Consider the following 25,507-nt stretch of genomic DNA (forward strand, 5'->3'; position numbering starts at 1 on the left):
CTCTACTCCCCTCCCCCGCCCCATCCAAACTATTATTTCTATAAGTCTGCCAAGACATTAACAGAGTGAGAAAAGGTCCACCAATATAGGTGTGTTTCTTACAGTTTAATGAGAAATTGGGACTAGATTGTCCATTTCTATAGGAAAAAAAATTAAGTAGGTATATATGCCCATAATGTATCATTAAAGAAAAAAAGTGACCTAAAACCAGGGCCAGGGGTCTGACTCAGTGGATAGAGTGCTCTCCTGGCATGAATGAAGTCACAGGTTCAATCCGGGCACCGCACAAAAGTGGGTGTGGTAGACACCTGTTGCCCCAGCACTTCAGAGGCAAGAAGATCAGAAATTCAAAGTCACTCTTGGCTACATAGTGAATTCAACTCAGTCTCTCTCTCTCTCTCTCTCTCTCTCTCTCTCTCTCTCTCTCTCTCTCTCTCAAAAGGTGGAGGGGATAAGAAAACAGGGAAGAGAAGATTAAATCCATGCTGGGGAAAACTGTATGAGTACGTGCACACTGCGAAAAGTCTAGAAGGATTTGTGCTAATAGTACGTGGAAAGGATAGGAGGGTCAGCTGATTGTATGAGAGACCTCAAATTTTTCAAAGCATCTCATGCTGTTTGCCTCTTCTGCCTTGTGTGTGCCTCGTTTTTATAATTTAAACAGATATATTTTTTAACATGACTGCAACAAGTGATGAGAAAAAAAAACGATGTCAGTAGAGAGCAGTGCCACCTATGTGATGTCTGGGGTTTCGTGCATAATACTAATGAACCAGGGTTGGCTCAGTAGTTGTGACAAGACTGCTGCAGGTGTAGGTGGTGGAACTGGGCTCAGGTCCACAGGAATCCTCTTAATTGTCCCTGACACTTTTCCAAAGCCTCAGTGTATCCCCAAAGTGAACGGGAATGGACACATAGAGTCATACCGCCCAAGTTTGTAGCCATAGTAACCTCAGCTACCAAACCCTTTTTGGTCTGAAATAAATCGAGGTTCCTACCGGGCTGAGAGCTTGAAGTGACATGTGCCTCCCCATATAGACTGCGACTCTGGTATGGCCAGTACCACTTTGCAGAGATCCCCTAAAGTGTCTGTAGCTAACAGCTCTAGCACTCCTCTCAGAGATACCCAGTTACTGGCTTACCCTAGCTCCCCTGCAGCTGGCCAGCCACTGAGAGACCCCGTAGTTCTCCTTACCTAACCATTTTTTTTAAAAAATTGCGTGTGCGTATGTGTGCGCACACACGCACGCACGCATGCACCCATGTCCGTATACCATAGCACATGCAGAGGCCAGAAGAGAATCTGCATCCACCATAAGGGTTCCAGAAATGGAGCTTGGGTCTTCAGGCATGGTGGCAAGCATCTTTATCGGCTCAGCCTATCTCACCAGCCTCCTTGACGTTTTAAAAGAATCATATCCTTTCTTGCTCCCTCTCAATCTAGAATTACTAGGATTTATACTCTGGTGCTTGGTCTGATGGCTGTGGTGAGTTACGAGGGGGGGATGGAGTGTGGCCATGCCCACATCCACCAAATGCATACCCTCTCACCCTTGTCCCCACTACTGGCAGCTCCAGTGGATGGAGACAGCCAGCCGGAAGCGTGATGATGCTTCCAGACGAGGCCTCTCCTCCTCCCTGTAAATCTTCCAAGGCTGTGATGACCGACGTCTCCTGATGGGAAGTTCTTGGGAGAAAACGGTAGGACCTGGAGTGACCGCCTGTCTCTTCTCTCTGTCCAGGCTCCACTTCCTTGTGTTTGACACAGAAGAGGTCCACGACGTGCTACGCATCTGGGACGGACCTGTGGAAAGCGGGGTTCTCCTCAAGGAGCTGAGCGGCTCGATGCTGCCCAAGGACCTGCACAGCACCTTCAATTCAGTCGTCCTGCAGTTCAGCACGGACTTCTTCACCAGCAAGCAAGGCTTCGCCATTCAGTTCTCAGGTGTGTGCTTGCCCACTGCCAGCACCCCCATCCCCTCCCACCTTCCATTGCTCTATCCTTGGAAAGACATTGCCGTCTGCCCTGTATCTGGCTCGTGGTTTATTCAAATATCTGTGCTGAGGGGCCAAGGAAATAGCTCAGGAAGTAGGAAGCAACATGTTTGCCACGCAAGCACGAGGACGTAAGTTGGAGCCCCAGAATCTGTTTGTTTGTTTGTTTTCTTTTTTTTTAAAACCAGGTAAGTTAGCATATAGTTGTAGTTCCAGCAGGATACCTGGGACACGCTGGCCAGCTGACCTAGACTAGTTAGCATATTTCAAGCCAATGAGAGGCTCTGTCTCAAAACAAACAAACAAACAAAAGATGGAGAGAGTCTTCAGAACAATACATGCATAATGTTAGAGGTTAGCCTGTGGCCTCCACATGTACATGTGTTCCCTCCACCCACCCCACCATACACACACACAGTGTATATATGCATGTGCCCCTGAGTGCTCATAAAAATATTTTCATGCAAGCCCAGCTTACTTGGGTAGGGAAAGCCAGCAGATTGGGAGATGTTCGGGTCCTAAGAATTACATGAGTGGAGAGTGCTGCCAAGGGCACTGTGACCATCAAGGAAAATGTTCTAGAAAAGGTGTTAGCTACACTCATGCCTGAAGGATGAATAGAAGTAGCTGAGGAATATCTCAAGGATGGAGTGGTCAGGCCGTGGACAGATACTAGCAGGCTGGACCCCAGACTCTGTGGACCTTGAGTAGGGTGGGGAGGGGAATAAGACATCTCGGGTGCAAAGAAAATTGAGAGAGAAGAGTGGGTAGGTTCTGGAGGTAGGATGTGGTCCCTTGGCATGAATGGAGGGATGTCGAGGAAGACACAGGGCAGAGTGCTTTGTATAGGGCTCAATTCTGAAAGTGGCCATGCTTCTTTTTTGAGTGCAGGTCTTGGAAAGGACTGCAAGCCAAGCGTGAGAGTGATCTCAGTAATCGCTATTTAATTAAGTGTGCACAGCAGTGACCGGTTATGGAACTACATGACAAAGAGCTGCCCCAAATTGTCAATATTCAAATGCCCGGGTTCTGAGTTGGCCGATCTTCCCAGAACTCAGAATCGCCTGGCTTTCTCTTCTGTCTCTCAGCTTCCTGAGCAACTGCGGCTGAGGGAGTTCTGTATTCATGGATTCAACCAATCCTAGAGCAAAATATTCTCTCTCTCTCTCTCTCTCTCTCTCTCTCTCTCTCTCTCTCTCTCTCTCTCTCTCTGTGTGTGTGTGTGTGTGTGTGTGTGTGTGTGTGTGTGTGTGGTGGAATCACGTCTGTACTGGATATATACAGATTTTTTTTCTTATAATTATTCCCAATCAATATTCTATAATAGCTATCTGCATATTATATATTAAATATTAGAAGTAATCTACAGATGATTTAATATACACCAGGGATGACGTGGGCAATATGCACCATTTTTACACAAGGGACTTAAGCACCGTGGATTTGAGTATTCATGGCTGTGAGGATGCCTGGAACAAGTCCCTCCAGGATACTGAGGGACCCTGGACTTAGTAACTTGTCCCCACAGCATATGTGCAGTCTTCTGGCTTGGCACTTCCAGTCTATTCCCGAAGCTCCATGGAATATTAATTGGTACTGGAAAAAAATAAGTGTGCGTGATCCAGCCATGTTGGAAAGAGGCTTGGTGGAGGCAAAGCTGAGCAGGTTACCTGTAATGCTAATGTGGCGTCTGAGAGCATTTCAAATGCTCACACCCTATGCTCACACCCTATGCTCACACCCTATGCTCACACCCTATGCTCACACCCTATGCTCACCCCCTCGTAAACTCCAAGCACGTCTGTTAAGTCACACTTTCCAAATGTAGTTGACCAAGAGTGACTTTTGTTGAGGCCGTCTCAGGAGACTGGCATTTCAGGGAGCAAGAGTTAGCAGTTGCTGGAATGAGCAATGGAAGCAAGGGAAGAATCCCAGCATACGGAGGGGAGAATGTGGAAGACTCCCGGGCACTCTCTTAGGGAAGGAGCAACACGAATGATTAAAGCACACGGGCATGTTCTCTGACTGTGCCCACGCTGACAGAAATGGCTTAAAACAAAATTGACCAAAAAGAAAAAGAAAAAAGAAAAGAAGAAAAGGGGAAAAAAAGGGGTCCAGGATTGCAGATGAGTATCCCACAGATCCCCATCATCCAAACTCCTCTGCATCCTCATTGTAGCCACACAGGGTGGTCCCCAGGCACTCTGCTGTGTGAACCACCTAAGGCTCACTCTGGCAGCTTTATCATGCATTGCCCAGGCCCAGCTCCCAGGAGTCACTCTTCAAGATTTGTCTCCAAAGCTGTTGCTTCCTACTCTCCCTATTCTGAATAAGTCTCTGCAGCCTCCAGCACCCCCAAGCATCTCCCTTCTGTTTCTCTAGCACCAGCCAATACCAGCCCTCCTGCCTATCTTGAGTGGCATCTTCTTGCCATCACACATCTCTCTTAAAGTATGAAGGCCAGGCCAGACCTCTCAGGCTCCCTGGAGTCCATGTGTACAGCAGGTGTTGCCACACATGAAGTCATGAGCACACAGAAGGAGTGTGGGGATCAGGGGGTCCATGATACCCAGGGTTTCCCTAGGCAACCTTACACTGATCAGAGTAATCACAGCTACCTAGCCCAGGCTCCAGAAAGGCCATGACAGCCTGGCCCCTGTGCTCTGAGTACGCCGGAGGTTCAAGAAAGGTCACCTTTTCTGTTGCTGTCATCAGTTAGCAAATACCAGGACTCCTCCTGGGAGAGGGGATGGCTTAACCACACGTGAACCTGGTAGTGCATGTTTGATGAGGGATTGGGCGGAAATGCCAGGGACGATTAGCACAAGCTTGACTTTATTAAGTAAACAAGACTGTGCAACAGCTAACATCCTGTCAGTACCAGGAGGATAGAGCCTTTTTCCCTGAAGGCTTTGGCAAGCCGCTCAAATCCAGGAGCATTCGAGAGAGAATATGAGACCCGCAAGAGGTGAGTGGGCAGCATGAGCTCAGCCATCTACGGAGCGGGCAGCAGCTAAGCTCCCCACTAGATCATCTCTTAAGAGTTTCCACAGAAGCATGATGCCACAGACCCTATTGTTTATCCACGCCGCGGACGCAGGCTCCTGTGGTTTCTCACACAAGGTCATAGAGTTAATAAGTAGCAGAGTCTGGACTGAAACCCATGTGCCCAAGCTTCCCAAACCTGGTGCTCAATCATCGCCTTTCGGCTGCCTACCATATAAATAACCTTTCTGAGTGCGGCCAGAACCGAAAGCTGTTTTTCTCCCAGGGATTCATTTACATGTGTACAGCACCCCGTGACACTGGGGATGAAAGCTAAGTCTGTTTTTTTTTTTAATTGGCAAGGCAGAAGATAATTCTTATTTGACTTTCTAAATAAGTCCAGCCAGTGTCAAACGGTGATGATCTGTTCATTCATTCATTCATTTATCCAGCAAATATTTACTAAGCACCGTCTGGGGCTGAGTCCCGAGGACCCTGGGGATAGAGTGATGAGCAGAATTGTCTGCATTGGCAGAGAATGCCAGAATGACAGACAAGGAGGATGCAAACAAGTAAATTAGCAAGATTGTTACAGATTGCGCTGGGATAAGAACAGAACAGGATACTCTGATGGAAACCAGAGGAGAGGGTTAAGGGTGAGCCCAGAAAGGGGGTGAAGGAGGCTGTGTAAAAAGTAGTGTGGAGCTGGCATAGCAGACTTGCTGCAGAGTCATTCCAGACAGACAGAAGAAGCACAAGGTCCTGTGACGAGGAGGGGGGAGGGGCATGGGCAAACTATGTGGGGAGATGCTTAGGACCGTGGCTGGAGCATAGCGATGGAGCATCGTTTAAAGTGAATAAAAACAAGGGACGGTTTTAGCATCCTCAAAAGGGGAGGGCTTGAGATAGGATGGCAGCCAGGCCTGGCACAAGGATATGATCCTGGGCCACCCAAGAGACTGAGGCCTTGGGAGGTCAAGTTCAAGGACTGTCTGCACAGTTTAGTAAGATCCTGTCTAAAAATGTAAAATTCAAAACAAGGTCGTGCGTGGTAAAGTATTTGCCTAGCATGGAGAAGCCAGAGGTTTAGCTCTCAGATCATTTTCTCAAAAGGGAAAGGGGAGGCAGAAAAGCAGAAAGGCGGGAGGGACAACAAAGGGAGGGAGACATAAAAAAGAAAAAAGAAAAGAAAGTGAGATAGACACCACATAGCAGGCTTGGAAGGGTTTTCAGCCTCTGTGGTCCATGTGGCTTGTTACAATTCATTTCCTTCCTTCAAAGCAGGAAAGCAGGATACCATGTAAACAAATGGCCATTGCTTTATTTGTGGAAAGAAGTGCAGAGGCAGATTTGCCTATGGGATGTAGTTTGTCAGACGCTGTGTTTGGTGTCATGGAATCAAAAGTAGCATCCCATGCAGTCACAGATCTTTTATTGAATGATGTTGCTGATAGGCTCCCGGGGCCGCCACTCCTTGGCCATTGCCACTGACGTATTTCTGGTGACAAGATAGAACCGGTGCATCCCCCCCCCCCCGCCCCCGGGGGATTGAAGGCATAGACAGTCCAGAATCTTTTGGAGGCTTCATGCTTTTGTATAAAAGCCAATGTGAATTGTATACTCTGGGTCACAGTATATCCTTTGGTTGGAGTATAAAGTAAAAGTCTCCCAATTGGGGAGTAGGGAGCTGTAGGTAAATAACAGGATCTCCAGAAAATTCCTGCCCCTGGCATCTGCAGCCCAAATGCTACAGGGACAGGTCCTGCCCTCTACTCAGGGTTGGGGAGGCAGCTAAGCTATGATGGCTACCTCAGTTCTTCCTCTGCCCTTGCCCATGCCCACTGTCACCTCCCTGCCTCTGCCACCAGCAGTGGCAGCAGCACCATTCTCCTTGGCCCATTTGCTCAACCGCGCCCACCAGGGATTGGTCCAGTGGTGATGGTGATGCCGTGCCACCACATTGGTTGAATTTCCTTGGGTCACACTCCCTTCCTCACCCAGTCCTTTACTCCTGCGTTCCTTCCTTCCACCCTTCCGTTCCCTGCTTGCTCCATAAACCATTAGACTGAGTTAGGCACCAGTTCACAAACAGCTCCTCCGTTGTCGAGCCCCGACCCCATTTTTTCACATGCATGTATGTTACTTGTATGACGTGCATGCATAAATGTGTCTTCACACATATAATGTGCGTGTATGTCTGGCTTGGCGTGCATGCATAAATGTGTCTTCACACATATAATGTGCATGTATGTCTGGCTTGGCGTGCATGCATAAATGTGTCTTCACACATATATGTGCATGTATGTCTGGCTTGGCGTGCATGCATAAATGTGTCTTCACACATATAATGTGCGTGCATGTCTGGCTTGGCGTGGAGGCCAGGGTTTGATTTTCTGTGTCTTCAGGATCACGCTACATTTTACTTGCTGAGAATCTCCCTTGCACCCAAGGCATCCAAATTCAGCCACTGTAGCTAGTCAACGTGTCTCAGAGATCCCTTGATCCACTTCCCAAGTACTGGGACTCTAGGCCAGCTGCCATGGCCACACGGCTTTCCCAAGGGCTCTCTGTGCTCTCGCCCCCAAGTCACCTGTCCAGCCCCCATTCTGAGTTTTTAATATAGACCTCCCTCTTAGGTTAATTTTGAGCTCAGCTCTGCCACTGGCTACAAATATCTGATGTTTTCTTAAACATGGGGCAGGTCTAAAGGGTCCGTGGCTATTTTTACATAGGGAGAGAACTGTTCTCAGCAGACTCCTGTGACCCTAATGGGCAATCCTAGCAGGCCAACCCCAAACCCTTCCCAAACTCTTTTGCTTAGATCTGTGGCGTTTAAACTTTATTCCCCCAGTTAAGACTGATCACGGGTATTAGAGAGCAAAGCTTTGTCTGTGAAACAATGGTAGTATTTGTGAACGTAATTCAATTCAGCACTTATAACAATACAACCAAGCTTTTAAAGTATACCTCCAGCTAGATCAATTGTTCTCAACTTTCCCAATGCTGCGGCTCTTTAATTTAGCTCCTCATGTTGTAGTGACCCCCAACCAAAAGTATTTTGTTGCTGTCTCATAACTGTAACTTTGCTACGGTTATGAACCATAACGTAAGTATCTGATATGCAGGGTATCTGATGTGCGACCCAAGGGGGTCGCGACCCACAGGTTGAGAACCCCTGTGCCAGTTGCCCACTGGTCACAGTGAGGTCGTTGGTCCAGCGGTGATGGTGATATAAATGGGTCGGGGTGGTGGATACAGTGACATGGCTCCACCATAGTGGTCACTGTCAACAGCAGTGATAATCAGCGGAGCTGATGAGGTGTGAGCCTGGCCGTCAGGCTGCCAGACACTGAGTCAGCTCCACCCCCTCTTCTGTTCTCTTGCCTCAGTGTCCACAGCAACCTCCTGCAACGACCCTGGAGTCCCACAGAATGGGAGTCGGAGCGGCGACAGCTGGGAAGCCGGTGACACCACAGTGTTCCAGTGCGACCCGGGCTATGCTCTGCAGGGAAGCGCAGAGATCAGCTGTGTGAAGATCCAGAATAGATTCTTCTGGCAGCCCAGCCCGCCCACGTGCATTGGTACGGAGCAGCGTCGGGCTTCTGCTCCAGTCTTGGGGTTCTGGGCACCAGGCTCTTCTACTCAGCAGGCAGCTGCCTTCTGAGCCTGGGGCCCGGAGAACGGTACAGGAGAATGACACAGAAAACCCAGCTTTCTACACACACTCATGCAAACATGCATACACAGTCACGGACATACACAGAGAGACACGGGTAGACAAACAGACATGCTCACACACACACACACAAATACACATACATCCAATGCATGCACCCATGTACATCTAATGATCTTTCAAAGATGATCTCAAAGAATTCTGAGCCAGGCAGAGTTGTCCTCTTGTCTCCAGCCCATTGTCTAGGTTGGATGAGTCATCCCGGGTCAGAAGACCAGCAGATTCCAGGGGCAAAGAAAAGACACTTTTCTCCCTCTTTTAGGGAATTGCTGACTGCCTGGATCAGGGTTCCTGATATCTACCCTTTGTCTTAAAATCTCCCCATTCAACAGATGAAGGGTAAATAATAATAATAATAATAATAATAATAATAAGGCTCAAGGTCACATTGCTTATAAAGGAAGGGGCTCCATAATCCTCCCCCACCTCAGCTACTTGAGACAGGTAGGTAGGGGGATTTGAAGGCAGAAGTAGAAAAGTGAGGCAGAGGCAGTAAGGTAAGGCAGGAAGAAGGTCACTAGCCACCAGGTGCTCACATGCCCCAAGTATTCACATGCCCCAGGTGCTCACATGCCCCAGGTGTACCACATGCCCCAGGTGTACCACATGCCCCAGGTGCACTACATGCCCCAGGTGTGCCACATGCCCCAGGTGCTCACATGCCCCAGGTGCTCACATACCCCAGGTGTACCACATGCTCCAGGTGCACTATATGCCCTAGGTGTACCACATGCCCCAGGTGCACCATATGCCCTAGGTGTACCACATGCCCCAGGTGCTCACATACCCCAGGTGCACCACATGCCCCAGGTGCTCACATGGCCCAGGTGTACCACATGCCCCAGGTGTACCACATGCCCCAGGTGCTCACATGCCCCAGGTGCTCACATGCTCGTGGCTCTTCTTCTCCCTGTGTGAAATGATGAACTCAGTTGTGGCTGTGCCCATGGCTAGTGGACACCAAAGAGCAGCGAAACCAGCTGGGCGTTGGTGGTGTCTGCTTTTAATCCCAGCACTCAGGCAGAGGCAGGCAAATCCCATTTAAGTTTTTGGCCAACCTGATCTGTAGGATGGTCAGGCCTATGTATACAAAGAAACCCTGTGTCAAAAAAGGGAAGGGGAGGGGGACGATGGCCAATGAGTCCGAACATGTGCTGGGCTCACACTAGATGTTTGCTTAGATAACCCCATTTAGCTTTTCCCTGCAGCCCTCTGAATTTAGCACCATTCCCTCATTATAGCTACAGAAACCAAAATAGACAAATTTGGATATCTTGTCCTAAATTGCAAAGCTAAGAAACTCAAGAGCCAAAATTCCCCCCCACGCCAGGCTGAGCACAAAACCCCTGCTTTCCCACCACCGATATGCCTCCCTGCTAAAGACAGACTTAGGGGACATCCTGAGACCCCTCACAGCTGTGTTCACCCTGGAAGTTTTCACAGTAAGGGCCACCCTGATATCTGAGACCTGGTCCTGCCTTGCCCCAGCTCTGGGATCTGGTGCCGAAAGCAAGACATGGAGTCCAGTTCCTTGATAGAAATGGGGTTGGCTCACAAACCAGGGACCCTAGAACTAGCTCAGTGTTGTGAAGAAGCAGGGTGTGCAGGCAATCAGACCCAAGTACAGGCTGAGGATCTGCTATTCACTGGAGAAATTGTTCAAGTCTTAGCCTGTGAGGGAAAATATAAATTTCCTTGGTGGCATTCTAGAGAGAGAGACAAGATACCCGATGGCCTTCTTTGTTGGTATTTCAAATCCGTGGGCCCCCTCTCCTAGAGCCAGAATCCCATGACGGGGGTCGAGGGTGGGGAAAGGTTCTGCTGAGAAGCATCCAGAGGCCTCTGTGCCCCCTTTCAGTGTCCTCTGTCCCACAAGGCTGCGACCCTTTTAATATACTTTCCAGAAGAGCATGTCCTGCACCAGCACCCTGAGAAGGGCTGGGCTGGGCTGGGCTGACAGGCTACAGCTGGGCACTGAGCAGGCCAGTGAGGTTAATTCAGCTTTCAGAGCACACTCTTCCGCACATGGCCTCAGGGAGTGTGCCTCCTCTCACAAACAGATTGGAAATCCCAGTGATGAGCCCCTCGTTTCCAGCTCCTTGGCAGCCTGCCACGAGTAGAGCTCGCTGGCCTTGATGGCCCTGCCTTACAGGAGAGAAACAAAGAAAGGAAGCAAATATTTGTCCAATGTTGTCTGTGATGGATGCCAGCCTAGCTAGCCCCGATCCCAGTCAGCACATGAGCTTCGAGCTCTGGTAGGGTCTGAGTCTGGCTTCTCCACAAGGGGTGCCGTGGGGTCACCTGCGGCAAAAGCCATGTCAAAGCTGAGATGTGAAATCCTGACCCTCCCCTCCGGGGCTGCCTTCGGACCCAGCAGAAGAGCAATGGGGGGGATTTTAGGAACACCTACACTCACCCTGCATACAGAAGTCTGAGAGAGACTCCTGACCTAAGCTGGCAGAGAGCAATTGAAGCCAGAATCCTGACCCAGAATCGTGACATAACGGAGAATAACCCCCACACACCCAGGCTGGGACACCGCCTTTCTACATTCCAGACTGACTCTGGCAAACCCACTCCCTGCGATAGGACGTCACAGCCCAGATTTGTGGCTCTAATCAGCTGCCCCCTGCACAACCCTGTGCTCAGGTGGATGTTCAGTAAAAGAGAACAAACAGTGGGGGGTCAGCTAAGGGAAACTCCATCATACCTGGGCTTCTCCTGTGAGCCTAGAGTGGGCTACACTGTTCTCTCCCAGGACCACTTGCGTTTTGGAGGTCATCCTATACTCCTTCAGAGGAGGAGATAGACTCGGGAGCCAGGAAGTTCAGACTTGGGTCTTAAAGTGACAAGGTGAATTACTTCACCTCTCTGGGCCTCAGTTTCCCCACTGTGTACAGCCCAAGAGAGCAGTCTCCATCCTCGCCCTCAGCTCGCTGCACTGTCAGACTGCACGACGGAACACTTCATCTGAGGCCACACGTCCTGCCCACATGGACTCAACATGGTTCACAGGATGTGTCTTTCCATGGAAAAAGATGCTCTGTTCATGAGTCTTCCAGGCTAACACTCACCTATACTAGGGCCTCTGTGGTCTCGATGGGGACTTTAGCTTTTTTTCTCAACAATGTGTCCACAAGCAACGCAACAGCTCATCTCTGGTACAAGCCAGGAGCTATTTCTTTGGCCAACCCTTTGACCCTCCGCTACACCCTTTGGTCCCCTCCCCAACCATAGTGCCCGTCTTGGATATGCTGGTCACCTCTTCCAGCCCCCTGCACTCTAACTGGCCCACCATCCACTGTTGATTCTGACAGTGCCCCTGGTTTCCAAATGAAGCCATTGCCCACTGTCCACCAGCATTCTGCCCTTGACTCTTTATGCACCCAGCATCTGTCCTTTTCAGCGCCCTGTACCACAGCCCTGCCCAGGATGCAGTGAGGTGCCTGAGACCTGTAGAGGATGAAGGAGGCCCCTGGGAAAATAGCTTGCTAGATCCCTGGCCACCCTCCCCTCCCCCTCTGTTGAGAAGTCCACCAGCACAGGAGAGGGTGGCCACTGTGGACTCATGAGGGACCGCACCATATCGGTCCTGACGAGGTGCGTACTCATCCTTAGGCGAGGAGTGAGGCTGGAAGGCATCTGGGATCCAAGCAGATGCCAGCAGAACTGGCAGCCAAGATGACCAACCGTGCTTGGCAGGCAAACATGGTGGTGCTTTCCACTCCCCGTGATATCCCACACAAGGAAGACGCAGTGAATACCCAGGAGGCTTTCCTGGATTCATAAGACAGTGGGAAGATGTCACGTATTTAGTATGACTGAAAGACAATAGTAATGCCATTTTGACCGTGAGACCTCCCCACTAAGCATCATAGACACCCCCTAAGGGAGACGTCACCTCCTTTTAAGACAAAAGGAAAATATGCAGGTTAGGTAATTTCCCTAAAGTCACGGCCAGGAAGAACCAGTTTTTTGCTTTTGTTTTGTTTTAAGATAATTTACTGAGAGCTGAAGGTTCCACTCAGTTGATAGAGTGCTTGCCTGGGCATGCACAGAGCCCTGGTGCAGTCCCCGGCATCATGTCAAATGAGGAATGATAACACCTGAAACTCCAACACTTGGGAGGTAGAGGCAGGAAGATTAGGAATTCAGAATCATCTTTCACTAGGTGGCAAATTAGAGACCAATCTTGGCTACACAAGGCCCGGTCTCAACAACAATAATGGGGTTTTTATTTGTTTGCTTGTTTGTTTGTTTTTTACTGAGGTGAAACGTGCAGAGTAAAAAAATAGCCGACTTTTAAGTGGACCAAAGAAAGGGGACAGATTTTTCCTTGCCTTTTCCTCTCCTCAGCTCCTTGTGGGGGAGACCTAACTGGACCATCAGGAGTCATTCTGTCACCAAACTACCCAGAACCCTACCCACCAGGCAAGGAGTGTGACTGGAAAGTGACCGTCTCTCCAGACTACGTCATCGCCCTGGTATTTAACACGTATGTACCTTTCCCGGGGCGGGACACCAGGGGTTTTGAGACCTTGGGGGTTGAGGACCTGGGTGGCCAGGTGAGTCCTCAAAGGTGTGTGGCAGAGTTCTCGGGTCCAATGGTAAAAGAGGTGGAGATGGGAAGGGGTTCCAGCACCCATCGGCCCTCTTCTCCGCCCTGGGCTGTGTCTGCAGTGCCCTCGCAATAATTTCGGAAGCAGCTAACATTCTCTCTCTCCTACTTTCACAGCTGCTAATCACAAAGGAGCCCTAACCCGGGTCTCCGTGTCCCACCACAGTGCATGGCCCTCTCCCCAGTGTCTCACCACAGTGCATGGCTCTCTCCCCAGTGCCTCACCCCATCCTGGTCTCCATCCCGGTGTTTTGCCATTCTCCCCGACCTTTCCACCTAACCCGTGTACTCCCCTCCACTCCATTCACAGGCAGTCCTCCATAGATCTGCCCTATCTCCCTCCTGCTTCCTCCCTCCAGTGCCCCGCAGGCCACTAAAGCTTGGCTGCTGCCCCAACAGTCCCACTAGGAACTTTTCCGATAAAAGACTCCAGCATGGGTTGGGGAGGTGGCTCAGTCAGTGTTTGCCACACAAGACTAAGGCTCTGAACTTAAAAGGCCAGGCATGGTGACACATGCTTGTAATCCCAGCACTGGGGAGGCAGAGACAGGCCATTGTCTGAGGCACCCAGCCTAGCCCACTTGGCAAGCTTCAGGCTAGTGAGAAATTCTCTCTCAACAAACAAGGTGAACAACTCTTTGAGGAACAATGTCCAAAGGTGACCACTGTATGGTGTATGGTATAGGTGACCACTGTGTGGTACGTATGCACACGTGCCACCGAATTCCCACACCTCTGTCTTCATCCTCCTCCCTCCTGCTTTGGCTTGACCCTTTATGCAATGTTGTCTTAGTCTCCATTCTGTCCCGTCTAGCCTTCCAGGGTAACTTAACAAGGTAACTCCCAGAGTACTTTCTCTTACAGGCAACTTAAAAACAAAGAAGCAAATAGGTGGCCCCCCTTTTTTATCCCTTAATAAATCTATCCTCCTTGTAAGTGAGTTTGAATTTCTGAGTTTGGCTTCTACAGCCTGACACACATCCGTCTCTCCAAGCAGGCCACCGTCCGCCCTGTGTCCAGAGCTCCAGTCAGACCGAATACCTGGTGGTTTCCTGAGTCTCAAAGACTCGCTCATGCCTATCTCACTTCTCCTTCTGCCTCCCAATGACTTTGTTTCCCCTCCTTGTCCCACTGCTGAGGGTCATCTCATTACCTGGGATAAACTCAGGCTGGACCACCATGAAAGCCTGAGTGTGACCCTCCCTGGAGACTGGAGCATTTTGTAGCCTCTATGTTACACACTGTCGACCATTCTGTGCACTCAGGAGCGTGACCTACGGTAGCCCTGTTGTTTGTTCTGAACGAGCAACTTTATTAAGTGTGCAGCAAGCCAAGGTAAAAGAATAAGTAAGGAGTGAGAGAGAGAGAGCAAACTGTGGTCAAGTCAGGTGCTCAGAGTGGCCAGCAGACGTCAACTGGGAAGCCCTTTTAAGGTTGCCAGCTGAAGTTCCAAATGGAGCCTGTCCCAGGCAGGACAGAGCGTCCCTTCTGGTGAGATGTTCAAGTGAAAGAAGAAATGGCAGCAGATAGAGATAGCATCATCCAGTCAGACACCCACAACATCAGACAGAAACCTACCAAGGAAGCTGAGGCAGCTGCAGGCACCAGGTGAGCTTTGCTCCCTGGGCAAACAGGGGAGCATCCCATGGCTGAACTTGGTGCGGTTAGATTTCTGACCTCTCTTTCCCACTTTTATATAACTGGATAAACAACAGTAACTTCTGTTGAAAACGTTGCCCCTTGAGAAGAGCTGGGTGTTCTCAAGGACACAGATTTTTACCCCCAGGGTCTTCACTGTTTTGCCCTCCCAGTCACAGATTTAGGGGAAGCCCACTCCTTCCTGGAATGGACTTAGAGGACACTTCGAGCCACATCTGCTTGGATCTGAAATGTGGAGGTGGGGATGCATCCCCACTTTGAGAGTCAGCTGCTCAGTGGGCTCAAACAGCTAGTGACAATCTACCAACGTGGTGCCCATTGTGTTAGCAGAGAACCCACTGCTTCCAGCGCTCGCTCTTTCTGGAAGGCAAGGCGTAGGTCTAGCATGTCCCCTGTCCTTGGCACCAGACATGGTGCTGGGCATCCTGAGAGGGTTCAGATAAAAATTCAATGACGTGAAGAGGGTAGGAAGAGATACAAGCAGAAAAATGCTGGTTCTCCCAGGGTATGGTGGCTCATGCCTGCATGCCCAGTTCTGAAGCAGGATCGCAATGAGTTCAAGAGTTCAAAGCCATCCTAGGCAGCAATGTGAAACTGTCTCAAAAAGATAGATAGATAGATAGATAGATAGATAGATAGATAGATAGATAGATAGATAGATAGATGGATGGATGGATGGATGGATGGATGGATGGATGGATGGATGGATAAGAAGTCATTCCATAATTTGTGACCAAGACAGACTCAGCCAGAGCCTTTCTCTGAAGACTTTTGAAAGAATAAGGAGACCATGTCACTCAGAAAAAGAAGGCAGCCCTGCAGTCAACACCAGGGTGAGAGGACTCCATGTATAGAGGACACACGTCTGCTTCCTAGACACCCCCTCTGTTTCCCTTCTCACACACTATCCTCTTTGCCACAACCCTAGCCAGGTTGTGGCCCCGCTCTATACCACCTGTCTTGGCGAAAGGGTAGAAGGGCCACTTCATTCTCAGTCCTACTGAATGGTCCGTTTCAGTGTCCCTGCCACATTCCAGGGGTGCCTTTGCATCAGAAATCTGTCTTCCGAAAGCACATTTACATGTCAGCTCTTTTCATCTCTTTACACTTGATTTAGTAAAAATTGCCATTTTTGACACATGCTCAAGAGCAGAATCCTGCATTAGAGAGCAGGCCAACATTTAGAGTTATTAACTACACCAAGCAGAGTTCCAAAAGGAGGAGTGAGCCAGTTAACACACACACATGCATACACACACACACACACACACACACACACACACACACACACACACACACACAGAGCATTAGACTCCACTTCTTCCTATCTGTCATTTTCTATTTCATTCTCTCTAGGCTGGTGCATCCATCCTGCAGCCTATGGGCCTCCTGTGTCCCACCATAGCTGTGAATGTGGCCTGACACATTTGCAGATGACAACATCATGTCACCATATCAAAAGCTTAGATGCCCCACAGGGATAAATTATATCCATGAACTCCTGTTCTCCATTACGATGGATTTCATCCCACACTAGGGTCAGGTTGCTCAGGGAGAGACATCTGAAGGTGATGCTAGGACCCAGGTGGTGACAAATTCTGAAGATGGCTGGCATGGGATGGAGGTAGAAAACAAGGCCTTTCCTGGTGACAGGTCCCTTCTTACTGGAGATGGCTCCCTGGATAGTTCCGTGCTCTTAGAAAAGTCAGTACAAAACAGTATGGCAGCAGAACAATGAAATCAGGCAAGCGCCCTGGATTCATACCTGCCAGCTTTGCTCCTTCCTGCCTGGAGTTGGCAACTTGCTTTCCCTCCTGCATGAGCAAAGCCTAAAGTCTTTGGCTACAGAATTGAGAACATTCGCTGACTAGAATCTTACTCCTGTGTCCTCAAACCACATTTTGTAATCTCTCTCCCAACCAGAATGTCACTAGAGCCTCATCCTCTTCAGTCTTTGTGGGGAGGGTACCATGCGATGCTGGGCTTGCTTTCTGGGAGGCCCCAGCCCAACCCCTGTTTGACCTCAGTCGGGGGTGGGTATGGGATACTTTTATTCTCCAGATTTAACTTGGAGCCTGGCTATGATTTTCTTCACATCTACGATGGACGGGACTCCCTCAGCCCTCTCATAGGAAGCTTCTATGGCTCACAGCTCCCCAGCCGCATTGAAAGCAGCAGCAACAGCCTCTTCCTCGCCTTCCGCAGCGACGCATCTGTGAGCAATGCTGGCTTCGTTATTGACTACACAGGTAAGGGCCTGGTAGTAGAGAGCTCCAAGCGGGGGGGCCAATGGGCTTAACCAGAAGCAGCAACATAGTACAGAAGGGAAGGTAACAGACTAGACCACAGAGACCCTGAAGAATAGTTATCTCCCCTGTGACACACCCCGCCCCAGATGGCTGAGTCTTACATATTTACATACCCCAGGGCTAAAAGAGCTAGGTACCATTTTTTTCTTTTTCTTTTCTATTTTTTTTCTGTCATCCTCCTTCTGTTTTCAAATCACTCTATCTTCTCTATTCTCTATAAGGCTCATTTATAATTCTACTTCACTCTCATAATCTCTCTCAGTACGTGCCAGCTAACACCTTCCCAGTCATTCCCCCACCTTGTGAGGATTCATGTTGAATCTCAGGCTTCCTTAGGCCTCAGCCAGAATCTCCGAACATCTTGGGAAACTGACCGTGTTTTACTCCATCTTCTGTTGCTATAACAAATACTCAAGGCTTAGTTCCTTTAAAAGAAAAAGGGGTTTCTCTAGCTCACCATTTTAGGCTGAAAGTCAAAGATTGAATCTGGCCTTCTGGTTGACCTCTCTGAGAGGTAGAGGGAACAGAACCTCAGTGGAGAGAACCTATGAATCAGAGATTACATGGCCTTACATGGCCAGACAGAGGACAGATGGCTGGAAAGACTCGGGAGCCAGTCTTCCTGTGTCTGTAACTGGCCACTATAACTCAGAGGCCCTTGAAATTACCTTAATCATTTTCAAAGGCAGCGACCCCATGTTCTGATTACCTCCAAGGAGGCACCATCTCTAAAAGGTTTCACCAGCAGCTCAACATATTGGATACCCATTGTCAACCTCCGGGACATGCACACAAAGCCAAACTATCCCAGCTCATATAGACAGGGTAGCCTGTGCAAATCTAAATTCCTAGTGCTTCAACACTGGCGTTCTGTCATAGACTGGTTACCATCTGATGGCGTCTCGTTAGCCTTCTGGTTCTGCCATTCACTTTTGGAGTTAGGCCAGTGGATAAATAGGGGTCAGAAATAATAAATATTTAGATAATATTTCCCTGTCATAGCTTCTCAGCTCTGTCCTTGTAGAGCTAAAATGACCATAGACAAAACATAAAAGAATGGGCATACGCATGTGTTGAGAATTCACCTGGGGTATGGTGGGGGCACAATGTGGAGTTGGCTTAGGAAAAAGCTTGCATACATTAGGACCTGGGTTTGGATCCCAAAGCACCCACATAAAACCCAGGGTGTCAGAGAGACGACCCAGTGGGTAAGAACATATACAGGGCAAGCATGAGGATCTGAGTTCAGATCCCAGCATCCACCAGGCAGGGCTGTATACGCACCTATGACCCCAATGCATCGAGGGACAGAGACAGGAGGAGCACTAAGGCTTGGCTAGATGCCAAACTAGCTTCAGCATCAACAGGAGACACTGTCTCAAGAGAACAAGGCAGAACATGGTAGAGTAGGATACCAGGGGTCTTCCTCTGGTATATACCCACACACGAGTGTGTACACATGCCACACACAAATGTGCATATAACACACACACACACACACACACACACACACACACACACACACAGTGTGTTTTGGGTCTGTTTGACACAGGCACTCAGCTCTGCCCTTGGATGCTATAACACCAAGGGGCAGAGCATAAAGGAGTAGGCATAACCATGTGTTAATAAAACCTCACAAAGATGACTGCGGTCCTTGCCTGGCCAAGAGCATAGCCTGCCAGTTAACTGGATTGAACATTCATGTTTACTACCTAGCAATCAGATGACCTTAGGCAGGTTATTTAACCACTCAAAATCCCCACTTGTTCATCCGTAAAGTAATGGCAAGAAAATTCCCACACAGCCAAGCTACAAAGCTCAATGAACCTGTGCATTGAAGCCGTTGGTACGGTGCCTGGCGTGTATCAAATACCCTGTGCTCTTCAGAGGTTATTAATAGTCAGGACGGTATTCTGGGCTCCCAGGCAATCCACATTTTTCTGCTCCATTAGTCTCCTTTTGACTTCGTCTTCTTCCTTAATTATCCCAGACAGCATTACCCAAATCCTAGCTCTACTTCTTCCTTGATTTGTGAACTTGGCAAGTTATTATCCTCTAGAACACTATCTACAATGTAGGCAGTAAAATTATGTCACAGATGGTTACTATCCAAAGACTGTATATATGTACATATGTGGACATATGTGCAGATGTATGTATATTACACAGTCTTTGAATATATATATGAAAGAGCCCAAGGGTGCTATTTACAGGATCAAGATCATCCCCCAAAGCATACCTATCAGCTCATCTCCCTAGTGATTCTAAATTCTGTCAGGCTAATCATTAATGCTAGTATGACATCTGTCTTCTTTAAGGACCAATTAGAGCACCTGTACCCACAATTCTCCACATTCCCATCTTACAACAAGCACACATACATTCTGACATAGGGACATGTGTGTGTGTGTGTGTGTGTCTGTGTGTGTCTGTGTGTGCCTGTGTATGTGTATGTATGTGCTTGCCTATGTCTGTGTGTATCTGTATATGTATGTGCCTGTGTCTGTGTATGTGTGTGCCTGTGTATGTGTGTGTATGTGCCTGTGTATGTGTGTGTATGTGCCTGCCTATGTCTATGTGTGTCTGTATATGTGTGTGCCTGTGTGTGTGCCTGTGTGTGCCTGTGTAAGTGTATGCCTATGTGTGTGTGACTGTGTGTGTGCCTGTGTATGTGTGTGTACGTGCCTGCCTATGTCTGCGTGTGTCTGTATATGTGTGTGCCTGTGTGGGTGTGCCTGTGTATGTGTGCCTGTATATGTGTATATCTGTGTATGTGTGATTCTGCGTGTGTATGTATGTCTATGTATGAGTACAGGTGCATGAGGAGACCATAACTCACCCTCAAGGGTGCAGTCTGCATCCTTTGAAAGATTCTCTTCTTGATCTGTATCTCACCATGTAGTCAGGGCTGGCTGTCCAGTGAGCCCGCCTGTCATAGCCCAGTGCTGAGATTACAGGCACACGATACCACACCCAGAATTTGCACATAGATTCTAGGGATTAACTTGAGTCTCATGTTTGCAGGGCAAGCACATTATTGACTTGGGTCATGTCCTTAGCCGTCATCCTCCCTTTGTAACCACTCCCTGGGGTGGTTGAACATTTCGACTTTCGTTCCAGTATTTTTGCTTTTGGAAAGAGCAGGAATGGAGCTCATCTATGAAGACCAGAAAGAAGCTGTTTCTGTGTTGCTGCTTTGGGCAGCTTGGGTTTTACTTATGACCATGATGGTGATGGGTTGGTCATCCTGCTTTATTATTTGCAGCCAAGCTCGGTCTGGCTGCAGGTCTATTTCTGATCCCCATTCCACCTCTCACTAGCTGAATGGCTTGGCGAACCCATTCTGTTCCTCTGATCAGCACATTCTTCATATGGCTCCTGGAGTGTGAGTTTACCCGGCTCTGCCTGCCGAGGACAGAGGCGAGATGACAGATTCGGAGGGGCTTTGAGACTGACAAAGTGATATTCCTATGTGTGGGCTGTCATCACTGTTATTAGTATAATAGCACTCAGGACGGAAAGCCTGTCCTCTTCTGAAATGTGAGCAGATGTGAACACACGCTGACTCCTGGAGCTCGTTGGTTGGCCACGCCCCTCATTGTCCAGCCAGACAAGGTAGCCACAGTAAGTCAGGCCCACACTCTGTACCACACACGGCCAGCCCTGGTACTAAGTTCTGAGGTAGTTGCTGGGGCTACAAGAAGACTAAGTAATTGTTCCCATCCTCCAGGAGTTTGGAAGTCACTGGAAATAAATGTCCTTGCCTTGCCTGTCAGGAGAATAGAACACATCATCGCAGAAGAGACCCAGATGTGCTGGACAGAAAGCCAAGTTCAAGAAACCCACCCAGACAGGCTAACCTTGGAAAGAGCCAGTCATCATTCTAGCATGGTGTATGTAGAAAGGGGTTCATAAGCCCCCACCTCAAATGGGGACCCATGGACGATTAGTGACCTCTGGATAAGGAAGGGTCAGTTTTCTTTAAAGATTCGTCTCCTAATAGGCCAGCCATTCTCTAGGGGAGGACCCCATTCCAGGAGTATATGTAGTGCATAGATTTGAATCCATGGGTTCATTCGATATAAAAAGTGAGAGGGATCTATCCAGATGTGGGGACAAACTATGCACAGAGGCTTGTGTGTCTGGAGAAAGTCATCAAAGAAATGACAGGCAGCGAAGTGACATCACGGAGAGAACAATAGGGCAACACCTGCAGGGCTGTGTAGGTCTGGAACAATTTTGTCTGCTCTGAGGGAAGCAGAAGGTCTTGCTTGTGTTTCCCATCTCCGTGGCCAGACCTGGCTGCCCAGGAGCCTGGGATATGTGCTGGTCCCTGGGAGCTGTCAGTCAAACCTAGGTTCCATCACTGAGCTTGGAAGAGGAAATGGAAAGCAAGTGCCACAGCTGACTCAGGCTCTGTGCGAGCTTGGTTTCAATTTCTTAATTTCAAACATGATTTGACTCATTCTGAATTTATGGGGTGACAGGTCACCACATCTCTGAGATTTGGATCTGATTTATCCAGTGGCCATTTCCTTGTCTAGCCAGAGCCTCAGGCATAAGAAAAGGCCAGATTTGATACAGGGGTCAGGGTGATGTACCGAGGGGGCACACTAGGAAGCCCAGGAGGAGCCCTTTGCCAGGCAAGAGAAGGTTCTCTGGGCCCAGCGAGTTCCAGAAATACACCCAGGACTGCTGACTGCTCCCTGCTTAGCTCTGTGGGGATGCCTCGAAGAGCAGGAACATTCGGAGGACTCAAATGTAAGAGACGATGGACATGACAGGATTATAGACCCTTGGGGTCCTGCCCCATCACTCAACAGGCTGATTGGCAGCTAAGTGACAGCCTCGAGCAATGGCTGCCATGTGTGTGTGCATTCTAAAAGGTACCCAGGTGACAGGGACTGCCCTCAGCAAAATTCCTCCTGAGCCATTTATCTCTGAACTCTGATATCTTCTCTTCCAGCTCTTCCCCCCTTAGCTCATTCCACACCAGAGCCCTCGTGCCGAGGCGGCTAGCATGCTAAGAACCACACCGCATTCTTGCCCTACATCAACACTCTACCCAAAATCCCAGGGCCAGTGACATTTTCCCAGTGCCACTTGGCCTACGCAGTGTGCTGTCCCTGCCTGGCTGACAGTCCTGATGACAGGTAGAGTAAAGGCTGCCTTCCAGGATGTCCTGGGATTTCTATGGGCAGAAAGACCAGCACGCTACTTCTCCTTCAGCTAGCCAGGCTCCAGCTGGTACTCTTAGCCCTTAGGATATATTAAGCGTAGTCCAGAGAGGTGTCAAAAAGAATCAATGAGTTGGAGACATCCACAGTTGCCTGTCTGGGCAGAGCGTGCGGCCACACAGAAAACTATTCAATAAACTGGACGTCACAGGGTTCTTGGGCACCCAACCAGAGGTGGGGGTGAGGTTTTCCACTTCCTCCCTGGTTCTGGGTTTAGGGCCCCTTTCATGAGCCTTGTGGAGCTGCTGTCAGCTCCACCCCTCAGGCCAGCACAGAGAAGGAACAGATGAAGAGGAGAAAGGTGGCTTCAAATGTTGGCTGTTGCCAGATATGTGGCTGGAGATAGGAAGCCAAGGAAACCTTGCCTATGCCGGCTAGGGTGAGAGCGGAGCCAGGGTCTGGGCCTGAGCACTGACCTTCTCTTGTAGTGTCCTCTGCCTTTCCCCAGGATGTTGGCAGAAACATAGGCTCACCACAGGCAGAGCAGTACTGTCCCCCAACCGCCGCTGGGGGAGCCAGCAAGGAGATGAAAAATGATACCCAAGGCAGAGAACCCACTTCCTCTTCTGTGGGTCACAGCAAGAAGGGGCAGGGAGGAGAACTTCAATCTTGAAGACCGTTCTCAACTTCAGACATGAAGGGAAACAGACTGGGCATCTTGAGACCCTCTGTCCTGCTCATAGGTCACTGATGAATTCTCCCCTCCCCACCCCCTCACTCTATCTGTTTTGTTCTGTTTCTCAGAAAACCCAAGAGAGTCATGTTTTGACCCTGGTTCCATCAAGAATGGCACTCGAGTGGGTTCCGACCTGAAGCTTGGATCTTCCATCACCTACTACTGCCACGGGGGCTACGAGGTTGAGGGTGCCTCCACCCTGAGCTGCATCCTGGGCCCTGATAAGAAGCCGATGTGGAACAACCCGAGGCCAGTCTGCACAGGTGAGAACAGCCAGGACCCTAGGGGCTGAAGGACCAAGGGATGTCTTGTGATAGATGGTGGTCAGAAGGGTCTGTGGTGGGGGAGGAGAAGGAGGATACAGCCTCGGGGGTACTTCTGTGAAGCAAGCAGGCTCTGACAAATGGGTTTGCACCAAAGGGGAATGGCTTTATCATTCACCCAATGTCTCAGTCCCCCTGGACAGTCATTTCTCTTGAGTGTGCCTATTCCCATTCAGGTGGATGTTCAGCTGAGGCTTGTAGCCTGCCATCTAGGAGGTACATACCATGGAGCGGGGACAAAGGTGACCTTGGGTTTACCCTTGAGGCTGTGGGCATTCTGAGTGATGTCTGTGTAAAGTAAGGCCACAAGATGATCTATGTTGTCATCTGTGTGTCAGAATCCACAGAGCATGGGGGCCACCCAAACTGAAAACTAATGAAGAGTCTGCCTGGCTCCATGGGAGAGGTCAGGACCAGGGCCACTTGTGGAAGCTGGCACCAAGAATAGGAACAGGCTGGCTGTGTGGTTCCCAGGAGGTAAAGTTTGGGGAAAGAAGTTCAGTAAACAGTAGCGCCTGCCCGCATCAGCCGTGGAACCAAAGACCATGTCTATGTCTAGGTTCTACTGTAAGCCCCAAGCACGTGCCTTCAAGGAAGGGCTCAAGCCAGCATTAATGCCTCCAGGGCAAAGGCTGGTGTGTGTCCTTGGGTCGATTTCGGGGTAAGGACAAGTGTACAGGGCCAGAGGCTCAGGCTGGACTGAAAGACAAGCAGCTGATAAGAGGCCACCAAGTCACCAGGCCCCTGTCCGGCTTCTTTTTCAGCTCCCTGTGGTGGACAGTATGTTGGTTCCGATGGAGTGGTCCTGTCTCCAAACTACCCCCAGAACTACACCAGTGGACAGACCTGTCTGTATTTTGTCACCGTGCCTAAGGACTACGGTAGGGTTTTCTTGGTTTGCTTTCCTGTTTTCTGATTCCTTCCGTTTCTTCCAAAATGGCAACCCCTTGTGGGACCTGGCAAGACAGCTTCCCAGGCAGGGCAACATGGTGTCCTGAGATACACCAGGAGGAGGCTTTCTGACCAGAGGAGAAAGAGGGGTGTTCACAGGCATGGAGTGGGCATGAGCTGACAATGGCTGACAAAGGCCAGGTGCTCCAAAACCCCTCAGCACAGCCGAGATTGGCAGGACTAGAAGGGCGGCAGATCCAGCCTGCCGGGAGCCCAGCTGTGAGTGGTCCTGGGAGCAGGAGGAAAGGAAGGGGGAATGGAGACTGCTTTGAAGGTACTGGTAAAGGAGGCAGAATGGGAACCCCATCCTTCTAGTCGTGCATCTGAGGAGAATCCAGGCGCTGAAAGGAGGAGGAGGAGCGAGGAACCCATGAGGCAAGTATCTAAGAAGTCAGAGAAACTTCCAGATCCCGAGACACCCAGGCTGAAGAAATAAAGATTGTCATCTTGACCATCCAGAGCAAACCATGCTACTCCTTCTCAAACATAAAATGGAAAGAGCAAAAGGCAGGGCCCAAATGCTTGAGTCATTCAGCAAGCGTTTAGTGCCACCCAGCAGGGCCACCTGCTCCTCTGAAGCCTGGCATCACCAAGGTGGGAGACACTTTCCTGCCTCCGTAACTCCCAGGCTCAACCCGTCCACAACTCTGCACCCTTAGCTCTGTGTGCGCACACCACCCCACCCCCGCTGAGACAGGAGCTGTAGGCCTGCAGGATTCCACTGAGGAAAAGTCATGAAACATTGTCCAGAAAGCCAGGAGCCCTTGATAGACAGCCAGTGTGCAGCACTCTGCTTCAGTTGCTCTCATGACAAGGAGCTCAGTCATTTGTCAGTGACCCAGTCTGGCCTGGCCAGCATCATGCAGCTAGAAGCTGTCCATGAGGTCCACAAGCACTGGCTGCTAAGGACGTGGCGCTCCAGGGAGCTCCTCTTCCTCAGTAAGGCCAAGCCCTGAGCCCAGGGAAGAGAGGCAGACTTCCTCTCCAGGAAGCAGTGACTTGTCCCCAGCTCAGTTCT

The 25,507-nt window shown here is 49.7% G+C and overlaps 1 protein-coding gene across 7 annotated transcripts in view; it reads left to right on the forward strand.

Annotated features, from left to right (window-relative positions):
* Positions 1-25,507, forward strand: part of Csmd2 (CUB and Sushi multiple domains 2) — a 569,993-nt gene that overhangs the window by 442,315 nt on the left and 102,171 nt on the right. For all 7 annotated transcript variants that reach the window (XR_010066645.1, XR_010066640.1, XR_010066641.1 and 4 more), the window contains 6 exons: positions 1,743-1,945; positions 8,370-8,561; positions 13,073-13,211; positions 17,055-17,242; positions 23,284-23,478; positions 24,303-24,419. Coding sequence is in view for 1 of the 7 variants with exons in the window: in XM_063288624.1 (XP_063144694.1) it covers positions 1,743-1,945; positions 8,370-8,561; positions 13,073-13,211; positions 17,055-17,242; positions 23,284-23,478; positions 24,303-24,419 (1,034 nt within the window). In the remaining 6 variants the exon portion in view is untranslated. The remainder of the gene's footprint in view (positions 1-1,742; positions 1,946-8,369; positions 8,562-13,072; positions 13,212-17,054; positions 17,243-23,283; positions 23,479-24,302; positions 24,420-25,507) is intronic.

Source organism: Rattus norvegicus, chromosome 5 (genome assembly GCF_036323735.1).
Source record: "Rattus norvegicus strain BN/NHsdMcwi chromosome 5, GRCr8, whole genome shotgun sequence".
Lineage (NCBI taxonomy): Eukaryota > Metazoa > Chordata > Mammalia > Rodentia > Muridae > Rattus > Rattus norvegicus.